Source organism: Muntiacus reevesi, chromosome 15 (assembly GCF_963930625.1).
Source record: "Muntiacus reevesi chromosome 15, mMunRee1.1, whole genome shotgun sequence".
Taxonomy (NCBI): Eukaryota; Metazoa; Chordata; class Mammalia; order Artiodactyla; family Cervidae; genus Muntiacus; species Muntiacus reevesi.
The window spans coordinates 13,592,226-13,611,232 of record NC_089263.1 but is presented as its reverse complement, the minus strand read 5'-3'; the positions used below and the strand labels follow the sequence as shown (position 1 = coordinate 13,611,232).

At 48.6% G+C, this 19,007-nt stretch overlaps 1 protein-coding gene across 2 annotated transcripts in view; it reads left to right on the top strand.

Annotated features, from left to right (window-relative positions):
• Positions 1–19,007, top strand: part of SLCO3A1 (solute carrier organic anion transporter family member 3A1) — a 366,445-nt gene that overhangs the window by 323,886 nt on the left and 23,552 nt on the right. For both annotated transcript variants that reach the window (XM_065906257.1, XM_065906256.1), the window contains exons 6-8: positions 1,464–1,662; positions 2,917–3,055; positions 16,716–16,891. In XM_065906257.1, coding sequence (XP_065762329.1) covers positions 1,464–1,662; positions 2,917–3,055; positions 16,716–16,891 — 514 coding nt within the window. The remainder of the gene's footprint in view (positions 1–1,463; positions 1,663–2,916; positions 3,056–16,715; positions 16,892–19,007) is intronic.

The following is a 19,007-nucleotide window of genomic DNA, read 5'->3' as shown; positions in this document are numbered from 1 at the left end:
GGTGTCCTGAGCTCCCTGTGAGGATAGGGCCCAGGCAGGTAAAGACATAGGGTAAGAATGTCCTGGGAGCTCCCCCGGTGGCTCAGCGGTGAAGAATTCGCCTGCCAATGCAGGGGACGAAAGTTTGACTCCTGGGTCAGGAAGATCCCCTGGAGAAGGGAATGGCAACCCACTCCAGTATTGTTGCCTGGAGAATCCCTTGGACAGAGGAGCCTGGTGGGCTACAGTTCATGGGGTTGCAAGGAGTCAGACATGACTTAGCAACTAAAACAACAACAGAATGTCATAAAAGAAGAATCAGCAAGTGCAGAGACTAGGGGCTTGGATGGATTTGGTCTGTTCCAGGGGGAAGAGAAGAGGACTGGGTATGGCTGGGAGGCAGTATGGCCTAGGGGAGAGACAGGCAAGTAGGGGTGAGGTCCTGAAGATCATGTCTGTACCAGGATGAGAAAGAACGTCAAATAATACAAAACTACTGTGTTTTTCTTAAAATCTGACTTGTGCTATTTTCTTTGCAGAGCTCAGCCTCCCTGATTATGCTTTTCTCACCCGAATATTAAAATTAATTTGCATTCCTTTGGCACATATCAGCTGATTGACGTAGTCAATTGACCTAGGGGTCTGTTGATTGGCAAGCAAGAGGCAGCCTAAACTGGAAAACTGGCCATGCACAGTCTACATGGCGGATAAATGACAGGCAGTAATTTAAAGCTGAGTGTAGATGAAATGAATGAGAACAAAACCAAACAAGAGATTGGAACCCCAGGATCCTTTGGTCCTCCTAAGATGCCCTGAGTCTCTGAGAATCAGAAATAGCAGGTTTATAGCCCTGCTGCCTTGCAGATAGCTCTGTTTATAAGAAGGTGTTGGGGGTGGGGGATAAAAATGTATGCCAGTTACTCACCAGGAGCTACAAAATGTATTGATTTGATCAATGCTACTTCCTGAGAGGTTTTGGGGCTGGTTAAAACCCTGTCTCTCTCTAGGTTGGTGAGTTCTGGGGCCTCTGTTTAAACAACCTCCAGACCCTTCTTTGCCTGAAGAGGAGAAAATCCCCAATTGATCTTGAGTCCCCTTCCCACACCGCCTGGGAAACAGAGGACACACTGCTAACACGCATGCGTGTTTCTCAGCCCTTCTGCCCTGTCTGTCGGTTGTTCTCACAGCAGCTGGGGCTGTTTCCTGTGAGGGTTCCCCGCTTAGCATGAGAGGTGTATGACTTACATGCCTCATCACTGTGAGTTTTTACATGTCTGTGTCCCCCTACTTATCCATGGGCTCCTTGAGGGTAGAAATGAGGCTGTTAGCAGAGACTTCGGGGTACAGGGGAGGAAGTGGCACCGCGGTATTGTCACAGGGGATTCTGTTCACGCAGGGCTCGGCCTCAGGGATGGCGCCCAGTGTCTGCATTGACTGGCCTTGCTCCCCCAGCTAATGGTTCCCACCCCTCTGCTCTGCTCCAGGGATGACTGCGATCCCATGTGCCTGTCTGGGCATCTTCCTGGGCGGTCTCCTGGTGAAGAAACTCAGCCTGTCTGCCCTCGGGGCCATCCGGATGGCCATGCTCGTCAACCTGGTGTCCACCGCTTGCTACGTCTCCTTCCTCTTCCTGGGCTGTGACACGGGCCCCGTGGCTGGGGTTACTGTTCCCTATGGAAACTCGTAAGTCTCAGAAAGGTCTCTTACACACACACACCCACACACACACACACCCACCCCACCATCCCCTGCCCGCCCAGGGATGCCAAGACCCTCTCTCCGGAGTAGGTTAATGGAGCCAGCTTCATCCCTAGTGACCCTGACCCGGAAGTTGATGATGCCCCTGCATCTTCCGCCCAGAGTTGAAGGATATACGTGAACCTTCTGGGTGGAGAGGACAGAATTCCACTTAAAGGCTGTCTCCCAGGACGGCCAGGGGAGCGACAGGCAGACACTCACTCTCCAGAGGACTCAAGTGCCTATTTTTGGCATTTGATTTTAGGAATGAAGTGAAGATAGAAAATTAAAAATAGGTTTTATTTTAAAATTCAGCTTATAATAGAAGACAGAAGTGTGTATGTGTGTTAGTAGCTCAGTTGTGTCCGACTCTTTGCAGCCCCATGGACTGTAGCCTGCCAGGCTTCTCTGTCCATGGGATTCTCCAGGGAAGAATGCTGGAATGGTTTGCCATTTCCTTCTCCAGGAGATCTTCCAAACCTAGGAGTCGAACCCAGGTCTCCTGCATTGCGGGTGTATTCTTTACAGTCTGAGTCACCAGGGAAGTCCATAAAATAGAAGAGACTTCAATAATTCCTTAAACAATCAGAAGCTATCATTAGACTCACATAGTAATCGCAGGGCCCGACCCATGGTGGGTGTTGATAAGTGTGGGGTGGCGGGGGGAAAAGGAGAGAAGGGAGGGAAGAAAGGAAGGAATTTTGCTCTTACAGGACATCTTATTTCCTGTCTATTATCCCAAGAGTTTGAACTGAAGTTGGATCAGATTTGGCCTTAGAGGGCATTATGGAGAGTCCTGATATATCCAGCACCAGTGGCTGTTCCTTTTTCTACATGAGCCTCGGCATCTAGCTGGGAGTCCAGTCTGGAGCATCAGGCTGCAGCATGGTTGGCCCGCAGGATCCCAGTTCCTCCCCACACCTGTCTCCTCCTCCGAGCAGGCCACGTGACTTTCTCCTGACATCAAGTCAGACAGAGCCGGGCTTGCCTGCCACCCTGTGAGGTCAGACAGACAGGATGGAAGCACACTGGCCGAGGCATCTTCTGTATATCCGTACACAGTCCAAACACCAGCGCCCTTCCTTCCCTGCACCATGGCCGCAGTGGCCACCATGACCCCAGAAGGCAGGGGGCTGTCAGTGGGGATCCAGAAGAAGCTGACCTTTCTCTGATGGATGCCACCTGTCCTCTCTTTTCCAGCTCAACGCCTGGCTCGGCCCTGGACCCCTACTCATCCTGCAATAAAAACTGTGAATGCCAAACCGACTCCTTCACTCCAGTGTGCGGGGCAGACGGCATCACCTACCTGTCCGCCTGCTTTGCTGGCTGCAACAGCACGGTACTGGTGATTTTCTGACGGGATGCGATGGGGCCGGGGGACACACACAGGCAGAGTAGCGTAAAACCCCAGGCCGGGGGCAAGAGTAGGCAACCTGCACTGTGTCTGCGTCCCTGCACTGTGAATTGTCTCAGCCTCCTCCCTGCTCTGGTGGAGAATTCTCCACGAGAAAGACGGGAGGCCTGTCAGGCCATCCAGCTGCTTCGTGCTAAATCAGATAGGTTTCCAAAAAGTGTCACTGAGCAATTTTAACAGAGAGTAAAACTTCAATGGAAGCTGTATGGAGTCAGAGGAAAAGATTATGGTTCAAACCTAGGATGACTCCACAGGTAATGAGCTCCCCATCAACAGAAGTATGTAAAGAAAGGTTAGAACCATTTATCAGGGAAGACCTCTTTCATACCTGAGACTATGCAACGCTAATTCAGCATCTTCTCTACTCAGTTCCCTTTGCCTTTATCTTCTCAGCTAGATGCCTCCCACCTTTTTCCATCTTGCCACTATCATTTCTTTTGGTTTGCTTTTTTGTTCTTGTATTTGTTTCTGGGTTTTTCCTTCTCAACATGAATTATACAGTTGACTCTCAACCTGCATGCAACTTTCCACATTCTCCGCGTGAAAACCTGAGACTACGGGACTGGTCACCTAGTCCTGCTGATCCCACCTGTACCTGCCCTTCTGCGTCCACTCCCCACTGCCCTGCTGCAGGCCCCTCATCTCTCACTTGGACCAGTGTAGTAGTTGCCTCCCTGGCCTTACAACTCAGGATGGGCCCCTGCTGGTCTGTCTTCTCCATTGCAGCCAGAATGATTTCTGTAATATTGCATATTCTTGTTCAGTCGCTCAGGCATGCCTGACTTTTTGGACCCCATGCCCTGCAGCATGCCAGGTTTCCCTTGTCCTTCACTATCTCCCGGATTTTGTTCGGATCACGTCCATTGTGTCAATGATACCACCAAACCATCTCATCCTCTGTCGTCCCCTTCTCCTCCTGCCTTCAATCTTTCCCAGCATCAGGGTCGTTTCCAATGAGTTGGCTCTTTGCATTAGGTGGCCAAAGTATTGGCGCTTCAGCGTCAGTCCTTCCAATGAATATTCAGTGTTGATTGTTTGATCTCCAGGATTGACTGGTTTGATCTCCTTGCTGTCCATAGCATGATGTATACATATATTTCCTAATATTGGACCGTCCTTGCATTCTAGAATGAATTCCACTGTTTTGTTTTGTTTTCAGCCATGCCACATGGCTGGCAGGATCTTAGTTCCCAGACTAGGGTCTGAGCCCAGGCCCAGCAGTGAGAGCACAGAGTCCTATCCACTGGACTGCCCGTTGCTCAGTTCCTCAGTAACACTGCATAGGACCATTTCTGCTCAGTTAGAAGATGAGGTCTAGGCACTGAGCTGGGTTTCTATCTTCAGCACGTGTCTGTCCCCCCCCCCATGCTCTTCAGCTGTGCTTCCTTTAAGGTTGGGTATTCCGCTTTCCCCACATAACATGTGTCTTTTCCTACCTCTTCCTCCAGTCTGATAACTCCTACTCACCCATCAATACCCTTCTCAAATGCCCCCTCCTCTGTGAAACCGTCCCTGCCCTGCTTTATCTTTGAGATTCTTGCCTCTGCAGTCTTGCTACCTGTCTCTCCTGGAGGCACTTTTCTCGTTTCGCTGCAGTGATCGGTTAAAAGGGTTTGTCATCTGCCCTGACCTGTGAGTTTCCTAAGTGGGACCTGGCGCCCACAAGTGCTCTGTAAATGTCTGGAGATGCAGAGATGGAAAGAAAGACAAGAAGCCTTGAGTGGCTGCTTTCAAGGAACTTAGAGTTGACATCATTTCGTTTTTCCGCTTTACTTATTGTGTGTCTTTTGGGTGCAGCCATTTCTTTGAAGGAAGAAAACTGAATTATTTGTTTTCATTTCCATAGACCTCATTTTTCCTTTCCATTTACCACTAGATTTTTGGCTAGTTATTAACATTTTTCTATAGAGAAAATAAATCACCCTCGGGCGGGGGTGGGAGGGTGGGGGAGCGGCAAGGACTGATGTTTTTTTTTTAAGTAGATAATCAGACAGTTTCCTTAAGTGGATGGAAATGAATTTTTAAAAAGAGATGGGACCTTGAGAATGGTTAAAATAAAAGTACAAACTATTCTTTTTCATGACAACAATTTCATTAACACTTTAATATCTAAGACCAAAGCTATATTATAAATCAAGTTTGGTTCCTGCGCTGTGCTAAGAGTGACATTGACTCAGTATAGGCTAGTGTCCTGAGACCAAAGCAGTCTATTCCAGAGCGTTCTTGGACCAAAAAAACAGTCTAAAAACTGTGTGTCTCCTGTTCTTCCCTGGACGAGAGGCTTATTGAATAAGAGCTTAATCAGGCCCAGGTTTGCTTCTAGCTGCTGAAGCAGCAAGCTGTGGAATGCAATTATCAACATAGGGCAAGCATCTCCGATTCCCTCTGGACAAAACGTGGTTTATTCCCCAGACACCTGCCTCTTCTTCACAGTACCAGAGGCCTCATATTGTCTGCTGGGGTGCAGGTGATGCAGAGAGGTGATACCCCCCTGCAATTACAAGGCAGAGATTGAGAAAGTCCTGGGGCTGGAGTGGGAGTCACACTCTCTCCACAGAGACAGGTATCTGGATGCCTTGTCTTCCAGTGGGTGGACGAGGGCTTTAGGGTCACAGAGCTATGCATACCCTGGAAAGGGGCCTTTGTGACAGTTTAGCCCTAAAAATAACTGCAACCATGAAACTTGCAACACTGGCAAGCTCCTCTGAGAGCCTGTGTGGGCCAGGTGACAGGGCCTTTCATGGATCACTCATGGCCCCGGGTCAGAGGAATCTCAGACCATCAAACAAAAGTGAGCAAAAAGCAATTTCAAAATACTTTCAAATATTCTGAGAAAATGTCATAAGGGGGGATCATATTCCTGGGATGTTTACTCCCTCTTCCTCTCCCCTTCTTGTCTGCAAGATCCCTCTGGAAACTCTTCCACAAACTAGAGGTTTCTTCATCCCTCTTTCCCCCTTTCGTATTTTTTCCACCTGCATCCGCTAGAGTCCTCTCCCAGTGTGCGCACAGCCATTCTGTCACCTATACCCCCAGCTCTGTGTATGTTATCTCACTCATCCTTGCAACAACCTTGGAAGGAGGTGTTATCCTTGTCCCATAATTACAGAGGAATCCCTAGCCCAAGGTCACACAGAACGTGGTGGCACCAGCATCGAACGCAGGGTCTGCTGGACAGCAGTCTCAGATCTTCCCCTGACCCTCTGACTTCTCTCTTGAGTCTGCCTGCCTTTTCCGCCAGCTGAAAGGAGCTCTCCTTGTGGACGCCCCGCAGTCGGGCCGTCGTGCCTTCACGATCTGACCCTGCTGCCTCTCCAACCTCAGCTTCCCCACTCCACCCCCCTCTTGAAGAACCACTGACACAGTCAGGCTTCTTGGGGTGCCCCCTGCGTACCCAGCTCTCTTTTACCTCTGGTCCTCTGTCCATGCTGTTTATCAGGGCAGGTCTTCCCCTATGCCCTTGACAATCCTTAACATATCCTTATCCACAGCTGAGAAGCCTCCTTGCACCTCCTCACTGCTTCCGGGGCTGCACCAGCCCCCCGTCCCCCGCAGAGGCCTCAGCACCTGCTCTCCCAGCAGGGTGGTCCTCCTCCACCAGACCGGAAGGTCCATGTTCACCTGCATCTCCATCACTTGTCCATCACTAGGTGCCCGCCTCCAGAGATGAGGTTCTGCTGTGGACCCTTGCATTCCCGGTGTTAGCCATGGCTCTGGATAAAGGACCCAGGCTTCCTGCATGCCTGGCTGGAGACTGTGCCAACCTCAGCACACCCCAGGGAGACTCGGGTGGTAATACCACACCCAGCAGGCGGGTAGGCTGGCCAGTACAGATTTCAGTACCGAACACCTCATCTGTGCTCGTCCCTCCCCACTTGACAGCTTCCATCCAGACTTGTGAAAATTCCTCCTAACTCGATTAGACATGAATAAATCACCAACGAAATCACTCTGATTGTTAGAAGATCTGGTTCAGGTTAGCGGTTTCCTGATATCAGACTTTCCTTCCTGCCCTGGTTTGAGGTTTTGTTTTTTGTTGTCTGATCTCATTTCTCCTTGAGTGATAGCTTTGAAAGTTTCCAGAATTGCATTTAATATACAATTTCTAATTCTCATTGCACGTGCCCAGGAGGGGAGACGGAAAAGATGGCAACTTAATTTTCTAAGCTTCCTTTGGCAGGAATATATTGTCCAGATTGTTTCTGTCCCTTTCACTCCCAGAAGTAATTATTCCAACAGAAAGCATGTTGGGAGCTGCTGACTGAGTGCTGGAAGTTGTATCCTTCTGATGTACTGAATAATTGACTTAGAAAAAGGCTTCTGTCAGCCACCAGTGGAATGTTCAAAGTCAGTACAAGTCCAGCACAGCAGCCTGTGGGAGGCTGAGGATAGACGGCTCATCTGTGCCCCCATCCAGGCCACAGGGATTTATCAAGCACCAGTTTAAACAGAGCTCGAGTGGGTGCTATGGCAGGGAGGGGATGTGGCTACCCTATTTTGGATGCATGCAGGGGGCTCCTTGTTCAGGACAGCAGGTCTCAGGGCTGGCCTTCATCCACAGAGAATGCGTGGGCATTTGCCTGGTGGTTAGGATGGGAGGGCACCTGAGTATGGCATGAGTGTGAGCCCAGGTTGGCGGGGAGGCTTGAACATGGGCAAAGCTTTGGTTCGGAGTCAGGAAAGAGGAGAATCTAGAGGGAGGGGCCTGGTATGCCTCTGAGCTGCAACTCTATCCTTCCCCCTGCTCTGCCCACGCCTCCCCCTCGGGATGCCAGAGCAGACAGTGAGCCTGGTGCCCCCCAAAGTGCAACCCTTTCCCGGCCCCTCGGCAGGAGACCACTAAAGCTCTGACGGGATGCAGGTTACCAGGGCGAAGGGTGGACGGAGGTCTCGCTTTCATCGCAGAGTTTTTCCTCCCTGGCTGTTATCCTTTAGCCAGTGACCCTGCCAGGGAACAAGCGAGTGCATTTCTTCTTGTGGCATTTCAATTTCCCCTGTGCCCAGAGGCACATGGGTTGCCAGTGATGCTTTTTGTGACAGGCTCTGAGATCTTTGCCTGGAAATACCGGCTGGAGTTGGACCAGTGAGGTGAAGAGATTCTAAGCTGCAGAAAGACAGTAATAAATGACAGGAGAAGATCTGAGGAACTTCACTGAATCATAAAAAGATCCCATGAAAGTCTAGGACACGTTGCGGGTGTGTTACCATTCAAAGGAAGACGTCCCAGCTATTGTCCCGTCTCAGGCCTCTGCCATCTCGGACATCAGGCAGAAGCAGGGAGGAGCAGCACTGCGAGGGTCAGCACTTCCCAGCTAACCCCTTTCTGAACTGCAGGACTCAGGTCCTACCTTTCATAGAAGTTGCCATTTCTTCCTGATTGTTGTTGTTTAGTCGCTAAGTCCTGTTCAACTCTTTGTGACTCCATGGACTGTAGCCCGCCAGGCTCCTCTGTCCATGGGGTTCCCCAGGCAAGAATGCTAGAGTGGGTTGTCATGCCCTCCTCCAGGCGATCTTCCCAACCTAGGGATCGAACCTACGTCTCCTGTGTCAGCCAGTGGATTCTTTACCACTGAGCCACCAGCGAAGCCCTTTCATCCTGGTAATTGAACACATTTCAGAAAGAAAACCAAAATCAGTATTTCAGGATGTTGAGAAAGAAACATTCAAGTTTTTACAGGCTCAAAATACAAAGAACATCATCACCCCCTTGTCTGTCCCCTTAGAAATGTCATTTTCAACCTAGAGATTAGTTTTACTTGTGCAGTTAGTAGAATTGATCCCTCAGTATTGAATACAGAGGGAAAAAGCCCAAACAAAAACAACTTTATTTGCCAGATACTTCAGAAACACTACCGAGGAATAGTTTGTACGTATAATATGAGCTGTCAAAATAGCATGCTAATGATTTCCTCCATCAATGGGAAAATGAATCCTAGCTTCGAGAGAGTCATTTTTCTATTTTTATGGTCTCCAGCTTTATTGTAATTATTTATCCCCATCATTGCATGTGAATAGAAACATTTCTCAATTTAAATTAATGACTGGGTGTAGAACAAGAGTAGAATTTTCAGTGACTGTGCTCCTCTTCTTTTTGTTGATTTCTTCTTCTGGAGTTTTGAGATTTTTGTAAATAGCTGGTACATTTGTGTGGTTCAAGAACCAAGAAGTATAAAAAGGAGGGAGTGGGAACTCCTTTCCATTTCTCTCTCCTGTTCACCCACTGTTCACTTCACGACTCTGCCCAATAGGTAATTACTATTATTAGTTTCTTGTATATGCTCCTGGGTTTTAATGCACATACAAGGTATTACTCTGTAGCTTGTTTGTTTATTTTTTGTCATCACTTTTGCCATTTTAATCGGAGGATAATTGCTTTACAATGTTATATTCGTTTCTGCTGCACAATAGCACGAATCAGTTATATGTACACATATATCCCCTCCCTCCCACCCCCACCGCACCCCTCCAGTCATCACAGAGCATCTAGCTGGGCTTCCTGTGCTATGTAGCAGCTTCTCACTAGCTAGCGATTTTACACACAGTAATGTATATGTGTCAATGCTCCTTTCTCAATAGCTTGTTTGTTTATTTTTCATTGAAGTATAGTTGATTTATAGTGTGTTTATTTTCAGTAAAGTAGGTCCTTGTTGGTTATCTATTTTATACTATAGCTTGTTACTTGTGGGGTTTTTTGTTGTTAATAATTAACCGTGGCATTTTCTCATGTTAGTAAGGAAGGAACACGCTGATGCCTTTTTTACAGCTGCATAATCGTCCATTGTGTGAGCCTATTGGAGTGTATCTAACCCACTCCTATTGATGGGCGTTCAGGTGGATGCAAAACTTTAGTTCCTGCAGGCACTGTCGTGACTGGAATTGGACTTCCAGCATTCTGTGCCTGGGCAAGCCTGCCTGCAGGATAAATTCTCGTAGAATTTCCGAGCTAATCCCACCCCATCCGCCAGGTCACCACCACTGTTTCCAAGTCTTGTCAGGCCAGTTCCTCTGTGAGCAGTGGGGCCATTTAATTATCAATGAGATCTCTCAGGGCAGGAAAGCCCAGTCCTGCCACCACACACACGGTACCAGGCAGAGACTCCAGCTCTCACATCACTTCTCCCCAGAGAACGGCAGCCTGGGAAGACATTCCTTTGCCATGAGGATGGAAAACTGGACATTTGCCAGGTCAGGGATGGTAAACCCCTCTCCAGAGCCTAGTGTACTTTCTTCATAGTTATCCAGGACGTGATCATCTGCAGGCAGTTGCCACGGTCCGTCTGCATTCTGGACTGTTGTATACACACAGGGTGAGAATCAGATCCCCACCATCGAGCATCTGCTTACCTCACACCCAGGTTGCCGTTGTTCAGTTGCTCAGGCACGTCCAACTCTTTGCAACTCATGGACTGCAGCACGCCAGGCTTCCCAGTCCTTCACTGTCTCCCAGAGTTTGCTCAAACTCATGTCCGCTGAGTCAGTGATGCCCAGGTTATCTCTATGTTTTCAGACTTCCTACCGGTTGGGGCTTTAGCAGGTCTCAGTTAACCTGTGTGCCCGGTTAACATCAGCAAAGGCCTGTCCTACTCCTCCCTTCTCACTTGGGAGCATAGGGTGACACCCCAGTGGTGGAAAGTCCTCTCTTCCAATTATGCGCCCTGGGATAAGTATCTGCACCACACTGGGACATCAGGAGGGAAGTTTCTCCCCAACCGCAAACAGCTGCTTTAGCACAATAGCCAGATTGGTCTGCAGTCCCTTGTATCACCTGGGCCCAAATAAAGGACCTTTTGCATCCTTTGGCATAGGACTTAAGCTTAGCATTTACCTTTAGATTCTCTGTGGGCAGGGTCCTAGCAATGTTCCAGCATGTACCCTAGGCCTCAGGACCACCCGCGTTTTCTGTTCATCCTGTCGAATTGACTCTTGTAACCAAGAAGGAAACCCATCCAAGTTCCCACTCAGATCACTAGCGCTTACCTCCTCCCCAGCCTCTTTCACAGCTCCTCTCAAATAGGTTTAATCTGAATAAATGAGTACAGAGTGGCCTAGGTCTTTTGGGAGGGACCATCCATTTTCAGGGGGCATCCGAGGTGGCCAGTGGGTATAGAATCCACCTGCAATGCAGGAGACATGGGTTTGATCCCTGGGTCGGGAAGATCCCCTGGAGCAGAGCATGGCAAGCCACTCTAGTTTTCTTGCCTGGAGAATCCTATGGACAGAGGAGCCTGGTGGGCCACCGTCCATAGAGTCGCAAAGAGTCGGACATGAATGAAGCAACTGAGCGTGCATGCACATCCATTTCCAGCTTCTCTCCTTGGCATCAGGGCAAGCCAGTATCGTCCCTGGGCATGGACCCGTTCTCCCGTCTCCTAGCCCAACAACTGCCTGGTTTCTTTCCAGCTGCCCCGGCCTGCCCCGGGTCCACTCTTGCCCCGTTCTCCCTGGCTCTGTGCTCTCAGCTGGCCCCTTGCCTTGGCGGCACATCCCAGTGTGGCTCAGCCCCGCCGTTCACTCACACCATTCACAGGACTGTGCCTTCCTGGACACGTTCGCCTCACCTGGACCATATGGACTGTGTAATCACTGAGATAAGGACATCTCATTTCTGTACCATTACAGAAGGGCCATGATCACAGGCCCGATCTAGGGAAGACCCTCTTCAGAAGGGGATTTTCACATCTCAGAGCAGAGGAGGTCCAGGCAGTTTCCTCTTATGGTAAATGGAATATAATTCAGCCATAGCCCAGGCACAGAGCAGAAATCTAAGACTGGGTGTAGGTTCCAATTACAAAGTACTCGTTAAATTAAACAGAGCTCACAAAATTCATTCAAAGGGTACTGATCATATCAGAGTCCTAAAGGCTTTGAGAGCCAGAACTCAGTTCCCAAGGTCTGAGTTCTAAGCCAGCCCCTCATGGCTGGGCCTGTTTCCTGTTCATACTTGAGCACTCTCTGAGTCCACATGGTTCTCAGGACCGCAGCCCCAAATCTCTTTTTCCTCATAGGCTACAGGAGGGACCAAAAAGAAAGGGACAGGGGTGGTTTGAACTAGGGCAGGGTTTGAGAGAGATTTTGTCTTTGTTGTTTAGTCATTTCAGTTCAGTTCAGACACTCAGTCATGTCCAACTCTTTGCGACCCCATGAATCACAGCACACCAGGCCTCACTGTCCATCACCAACTCCCGGAGTTTACTCAAACTCATGTCAATTGAGTCGGTGATGCCATCCAGCTATCTCATCCTCTGTCGTCCCCTTCTCTCCTGCCCTCAATCTTTCCCGGCATCAGGGTCTTTTCAAATGAGTCAACTCTTCGCATCAGGTGGCCGAAGTATTGGAGTTTCAGCTTCAGCATCAGTCCTTCCAATGAACACCCAGGACTGATCTCCTTTAGGATGGACTGGTTGGATCTCCTTGCAGTCCAAGGGATTCTCAAGTCTTCTCCAACACCACAGTTCAAAAGCATCAATTCTTTGGTGCTCAGCTTTCTTTATAGTCCAACTCTCACATCCATACATGACCACTGGAAAAACCATAGTCTTGACTAGACGGACCTTTGTTGACAAAGTAATATCTCTGCTTTTTACTATGCTGTCTAGGTTGGTCATAACTTTCCTTCCAAGGAGTAAGCATATTTTAATTTCATGGCTGCTGTCACCATCTGCAGTAGTTTTGGAGTCCAGAAAAATAAAGTCAGCCACTGTTTCTACTGTTTCCCCATCCTTTTACCATGAAGTGATGGGACCAGATGCCATGATCTTAGTTTTCTGAATGTTGAGCTTTAAGCCAACTTTTTCACTCTCCTCTTTCACCTTCATCAAGAGGCTCTTTAGTTCTTCTTCACTTTCTGCCATAAGGGTGGTGTCATCTGCATATCTGATGTTATTGATATTTCTCCCAGCAATCTTGACTCCAGCTTGTGCTTCTTCCAGCCCAGCGTTTCTCATGATGGACTCTGCATAGAAGTTAAATAAGCAGGGTGACAATATACAGCCTTGACATGCTCCTTTTCCTGTTTGGAACCAGTCTATTGTTCCATGTCCAGTTCTAACTGTTGCCTCCTGACCTGCATACAGGTTTCTCAAGAGGCAGGTCAGGTGGTCTGGTCATTTAGGATATGGTAAAATGAACAGACCTTGAGGGTTCATTCATTCATTCATTGATTCATTCATTCAGTACTGTCCTCTGGAGCTAAGGATAAGTCAGGAATCAAAACCACAGTGGTCTCTGTCCTTATTAGCCTCATGGTCATGAGGAGGGTTTGACATAGGAGTACGGGGGAAGTTGAGAATTTACTATTGTGTTTCTGTAGAGTTTGTCATTTCTAAGGTAAGAGATATGGAGGAAAAGGAGATGGGGGCTGGGAGTGTATATATCTGTCAGAGTTTGGTCAGGAAAACAGCACCCACAAGTCTTTTGGAAGTAGAGGGTTTAGTATAGGAAATAGATCTTATGTGAGCATGGTGGAGTTGGGGAATTGGGGTCCGGAAGAAGTGAGATGAAGGACTGGAGAAAAGTCAGCACACCCCCAGAAGTATCAGCTCAGATGGGCAGGTTGAGGCTTATGGGAAATTCCCCAGAAGCTGTGCTCAGCGGGCTGCTCAGTGAGATGAAGGGGGCAGTCAGGGACATCAGCAAGACTGCATCCAGGTCAGTAGAGGTGGGCACAGGGCCTCTGTTGTCAGCAGCGTGGTCAGAAAAGAAGGTGGGTGCACAGGGATGGTAGGGCCAACCGGCTCCTTCTAGGAACCTCTGCGTTTGTCTGTCCCCATGTCTGACCATCTGAGAGTAATAGCCCCTGCCTCACTTACAAATCTCTCCTGTGTTTCCTCTGGTCCAGCTCTCACCCATGCAGGGAAGGGAATCCTAAGGAGATGGATCCCCGCCCTGGACGGTAGAGTCGTGCCAAGATGCCAGCACAGAATCCTGTACAGGGCGCTCATCCTGGAGCTGGTGTTGATGTCTCAGCACATTCAGAGGCTTAGGAAGGGGCATCCCGGCTGGGTCTGGGATGAGTGTGAATGAGAGATGAAATTTACGAGAGTCATCAGAAAGCATGTGCACGCATGCTGAGTCACTCAGTCGTGTCCAGCTCCACGTGACCCCATGGACTGTCGCCCTCCAGGCTCCTCTGTCCATGGGATTTTCCAGCAAGAATACTGGAGTGGGTTGTCGTGCCCTCCTCCAGGGGATCTTCCAGACCCAGGGATCGAACCCATGTCTCTTACATCTTCTGCACTGGCAGACAGGTTCTTTATCACTAGCACCACCTGGGAAGCTCCATCAGAAAGCACATGGATGTAACACAATCTACGGAAAAGTGCAGGGCGAGAAGGGAAGAGAGCCTGGGCCAGAGCCCCAGGGAGCTCCGGCATATTCAAGTAGGAGATGGGGCAGGTGCCAGCAAGGAAAATGCAGAAGGGAAGAAGGAAGCCAGAGAGTGAGTCCTGGAAGCCACGAAGGCAGTGGGTTGCAGGCACACACTCAAGGGGCCCCAGGGAGACGAAAGTGGATGGAGGGGTCAACTGTGGAGGTCACTGGCGAGCTTAGCTGATCTGATTGCTGCGTGTAGGAACCTAAGCCAGCTGGAGTGAGTCAAGAGCATGGAGGTAGTGACCATGAACAGCCGGAAATGTTTAGCTTCAGCGTTCAGAGTGTGGGAAGAGGAAGGATCAGTTTCCTCTCCTCAGACAGGAGACAAGTGGCATTTTCAATTTGAGTAGGGGAGAAGCCCTTGTTTGTTGTTCAGTCACTAAATCATGTCCAACTCTTTGCAACCCCATGGACTGTAGCATGCCAAGCATCCCTGTCCTGTATCTCCTGGAGTTTGCTCAAACTCATGTCCATTGAATTGGTGATGCCATCCAACCATCTCATCCTCTGTCACCTCCTCTTCCTCCTGCCCTCAATCTTTCCCAGCATCAGGGACTCTTTCAATGAATTTATCAAGAAGCCCTGTTTCTTGATAAAAGTAGAGGAAGATCTGTTCCCATTCGCATCCTAAAACCACCTGCTGAGTTTCCTCTGCTGCGTCTCAGCCCTGTGCTATAAGACAGTGCTTGATAGATCACAGAAATGACTCGTTCTTATCCCAGGAGCTTAAGGTCTCCTCCAGAAGGGTAGCAGGGGTCTCTGCCATGGGGTGAGGAGTGTATCCCCGTGGAGGGAAGTGCCAGCTCAAATGGGGGCGACTGGGGAGGCCTTGCAGCCAAATGAAATGTCAGTGTTCAGTTTTGAAGAAGATCTGTGGTTTCTCTGGGCAGAGATGTATGCAAAGAGACAGAGGGGCTGAGCTTCAGCACCTTTCACAGAACAACGGGAGATGCCCCTGGGTGCTCTTATGGGGCCATTTATACAAAAGCACCTGCTGTGGGCAGATGGCTTAGGAAGAGGGGTCCAACCCCACCCTGTGTCTCCCCTTTTACTTCCCAGGAGTAAAAGCTTCTTGTGGGGCACAGTCATACAGGATGGAGGGAGCAGGCACTGAACACCCCTGAGAACATCCCACGTCGCTTGATGGAATAAGAAAAACCCCAATCTGCTAAGTCCGGCGGGGAAAGAAAAGGAGAGGGAGGAGGAGAAGCACAAGGATGGGATACATGCTGAGGAGGGGGCACATAAAAACCAAAGAGGATTTGTTTGACCCTCAGGAGGATTTACCTCGGCATGTGCTCTGAGAGCCAAGCAGCCCTGGAAAGAAAAGCAATGAATCATTTATGATTGTTTTCATTTTGTATTCATTAAAGACCTCTGCACTATTATTATCGAACCTTAATTGGCTTGGCTGCTGGCTGGCGCTGCCTCTCACTGCGCCCTTGCTCCTCCCTTCGCCATCAGAAATTCCTCTGGAGCGAGAGCCAGGACCGTGCTGGGGAGCAGGGCAGCTGGGCAAGAATCCACCCGAAGATCAAATGGAATGCAGCCGCTTGGCTTTCTCCTCTCTGATCATATATTAATAAATGTATCTCGCTGGTCTCCAGCTCACTCCCCACGATCCGCTCTAAGCTCCCTGCCATCTCTGCACCCTCTTTGCTTTCTCAGCCTTTCGAGAAGCCTCCCATTAGCCAGCCCCCTCTCATGGCCCCATGAGCCCAGCAACTTCACGCATGGCAGTGCACATCCTTTGTTCCAGGTGCCATAGTGGGCAATGAACCAGCAACCATATGCAAGTTACCTGATTTACTTCTTTTAATACACTTCAGTGTAATTATAACTGCACAAAAGAGAGGACAAATTGGCAAGTGATTACATTGTTAATTTGGCAGTGTTTTATCACATTGTGGAAGCACGATTTCCTCTCTAATCATATCGGAGGGGCAACACATTTGTCTACGGTGTGGGCTTATCAAGGAATTCTGGGGCATAGAAATGAAATACACAGGAGACAGGGAAATCAGCTCTCCTCCCCATAAATATTCCTTTATTTTGCATGTGTTTTGCAGCCTCCTTCAAAAAAGCCAACTCGTTGATTCAGGCCTAATTATTGAAATGCTCCAGAATGCATAATCAGGCTGTGACAGACCAGCTGATAGATGGCTTTAGATCTGGAGAGGGGATCAGTTAACGGGGCTGACTGCTTCCCTTTCAGAATCTCACTGGCTGTGCATGCCTCATGACCATCCCGCCTGAGAACGCGACCGTGATTCCTGGAAAATGCCCCAGTCCCGGGTGTCAAGAGGCCTTCCTCACCTTCCTGTGTGTGATGTGTGTCTGTAGCATGATCGGGGCCATGGCTCAGACGCCTTCCGTCATCATCCTCATCAGGTAAGCATGGCCCCAGGGACCGGAGAACCAGCCGCCCCGCCCCGCCTCCCTCCCTGCTGTGTGTCTGCAGTTCTCCCAGAAATCAGAACTCTGGGGACTGTATGAGTCTCGCAAGCCAGCTTCCCTAGGCTGGTAGGAATCAGTTATTGGTGATGGAAACCTCGCAGCAAAAGTAAGGCGCCCCTGGTGGCTCAGACAGGAAAGAATCTGCCTGCAATCCAGGAGACCTGGATTCAACCTCTGGGTTGGGAAGAGCCCCTGGAGAAGCAAATGGCAACCCACTCCAGTATTCCTGCCTGGAGAATCCTCATGGACAGAGGAGCCTGGAGGGCTACAGTCTGTGGGGTTGCAAAGACTCAGGTATGACTGAGCGACTAACACTTTCAACTTTCACTCCAAAAGTAGAAAGCACAGCCCAAGAGAAAACACTGCACTTTCATGTCCTACAAGAAACAGACTCTGCAGGTAATTTTGAAAGGTACTGCAGTCTCTTATTGACATTTGCAAAGAGCAACACTGTTGGAGTGAAATGAAAATGGCATGGGAATAGCCGAGTCCCCGTGTCTGGCTCCTGTCTCAGGGCACTGATTTGTAGTATGACCTTGGGCTCAGTGGTTTCTGAATGTGGAACTGGAGGTGATGTCAATGGTCCTGCCTGCCTCCTGCAGTGGGCTGGGTCCCGCTGAGACCATGTGTGTACAAACTCATAAAGATATAACGGGTCATTGACAAGGTGTGATGCAGTGCTGAGTGGCTCATGGAAGCAAGTGGTGACTGCTTTTGAACAGACGGATGGTTGGAGAGAGTCACCCATAATCTGTTTCCCCATCTCTCAAGGACTGTCCTGGGGGGGGCGGTGAGGTGTCTCTAAGGTGAATTACTGGATAATTTTCTGAGTAACTTACACAGTTGCAAAGTTATCTAGATTTGTGTGAGGAACTCAGAAGAGGCAGGCTTCATGTCTGGTGACCATCTTTAACAGAGGAAGTGGTGCCAAGCACAGATCCATCTTACCGGGATGCAGTTATCTAAACAAACCAATTCAATCCCAAGGGCTGGAGATAAAAGTAGGAATGAAATGCTTGGATACAGCCTGTACAAATGTATATTTTGTTGTTGTTTAAGTCGCTAAGTGTTCAACTCTTTTGTGACCCCAGGAACTGTAGCACATCAGGTTTCTCTGTCCATGGGATTTTCCAGGCAGGAATCCCAGAGTAGGTTGCCATTTCCTTCTCTGGGAGATCTTCCTGACCAAGGGACTGAACCCATATCTCCTGCATTGGCAGGCAGATTCTTTACCCCTGAGTCACCAGGGAAGCCCTGGTGTGTAACATCAGCTGCTTTATCCAGCCTCTGTGTGTCTACTGCATTTCCTGATCTTGGTTATAATTCACAAGGAAAAGGATTTATACAAAGTACTTATGTTATAAAGTCATTAGCAAAGCTTTTTCAATGTGCAGGAGCATTAATGGTGCAATAGCAAATTGCCATTTTATACTTGTTAAATTTGGAAAAAATGTTTAAAAATTCACTCCCAGTTTTGTAAGCAAGGCTCTAACAAAGCAGGATAAAGTCACACATTTCTGGTGGCATTGAGAAACATATTAATCCTTTCATAAAAGCAAGGTGGCAAATATGAGTTCAAGAGCCATAAAAACATTCAGGTTTCTGTTTTTTTTTTTAATGGGGTAACCCTATGCCTTGCCACTTATGTTAAGAAAATACTCTGTGAGAAGAAAAGCTCAATGCAGACAGATTTTTATTATAGTGTTAACTATAATAGCAGAAAAATCTGAATTGGAATAGTGAGTTAAATTATAGTCCCACAGCTCAGTGGAATAATGAAAATTCTTAAGAATGTGAGAAGTGTTTATGAAATGAACTATTGAATTTAAATTATATGTGGAGGATGATTATATATAATATGCACTAGACAAAACCCATCAGATCTCAGGCATGGGTTTGCGGTAGCTGCATTATTTTTGTTACTAGGAATTCCCATGAATCTGTATTGTACCCGTTGACACAAAAAAGGCACCAAAAAGCAAGAAAAATGACCTTCACAGCCTTTAGCAATGAGCAGTCCCCTTTTTTTCTCTGCCCTTGACTCTGCTGC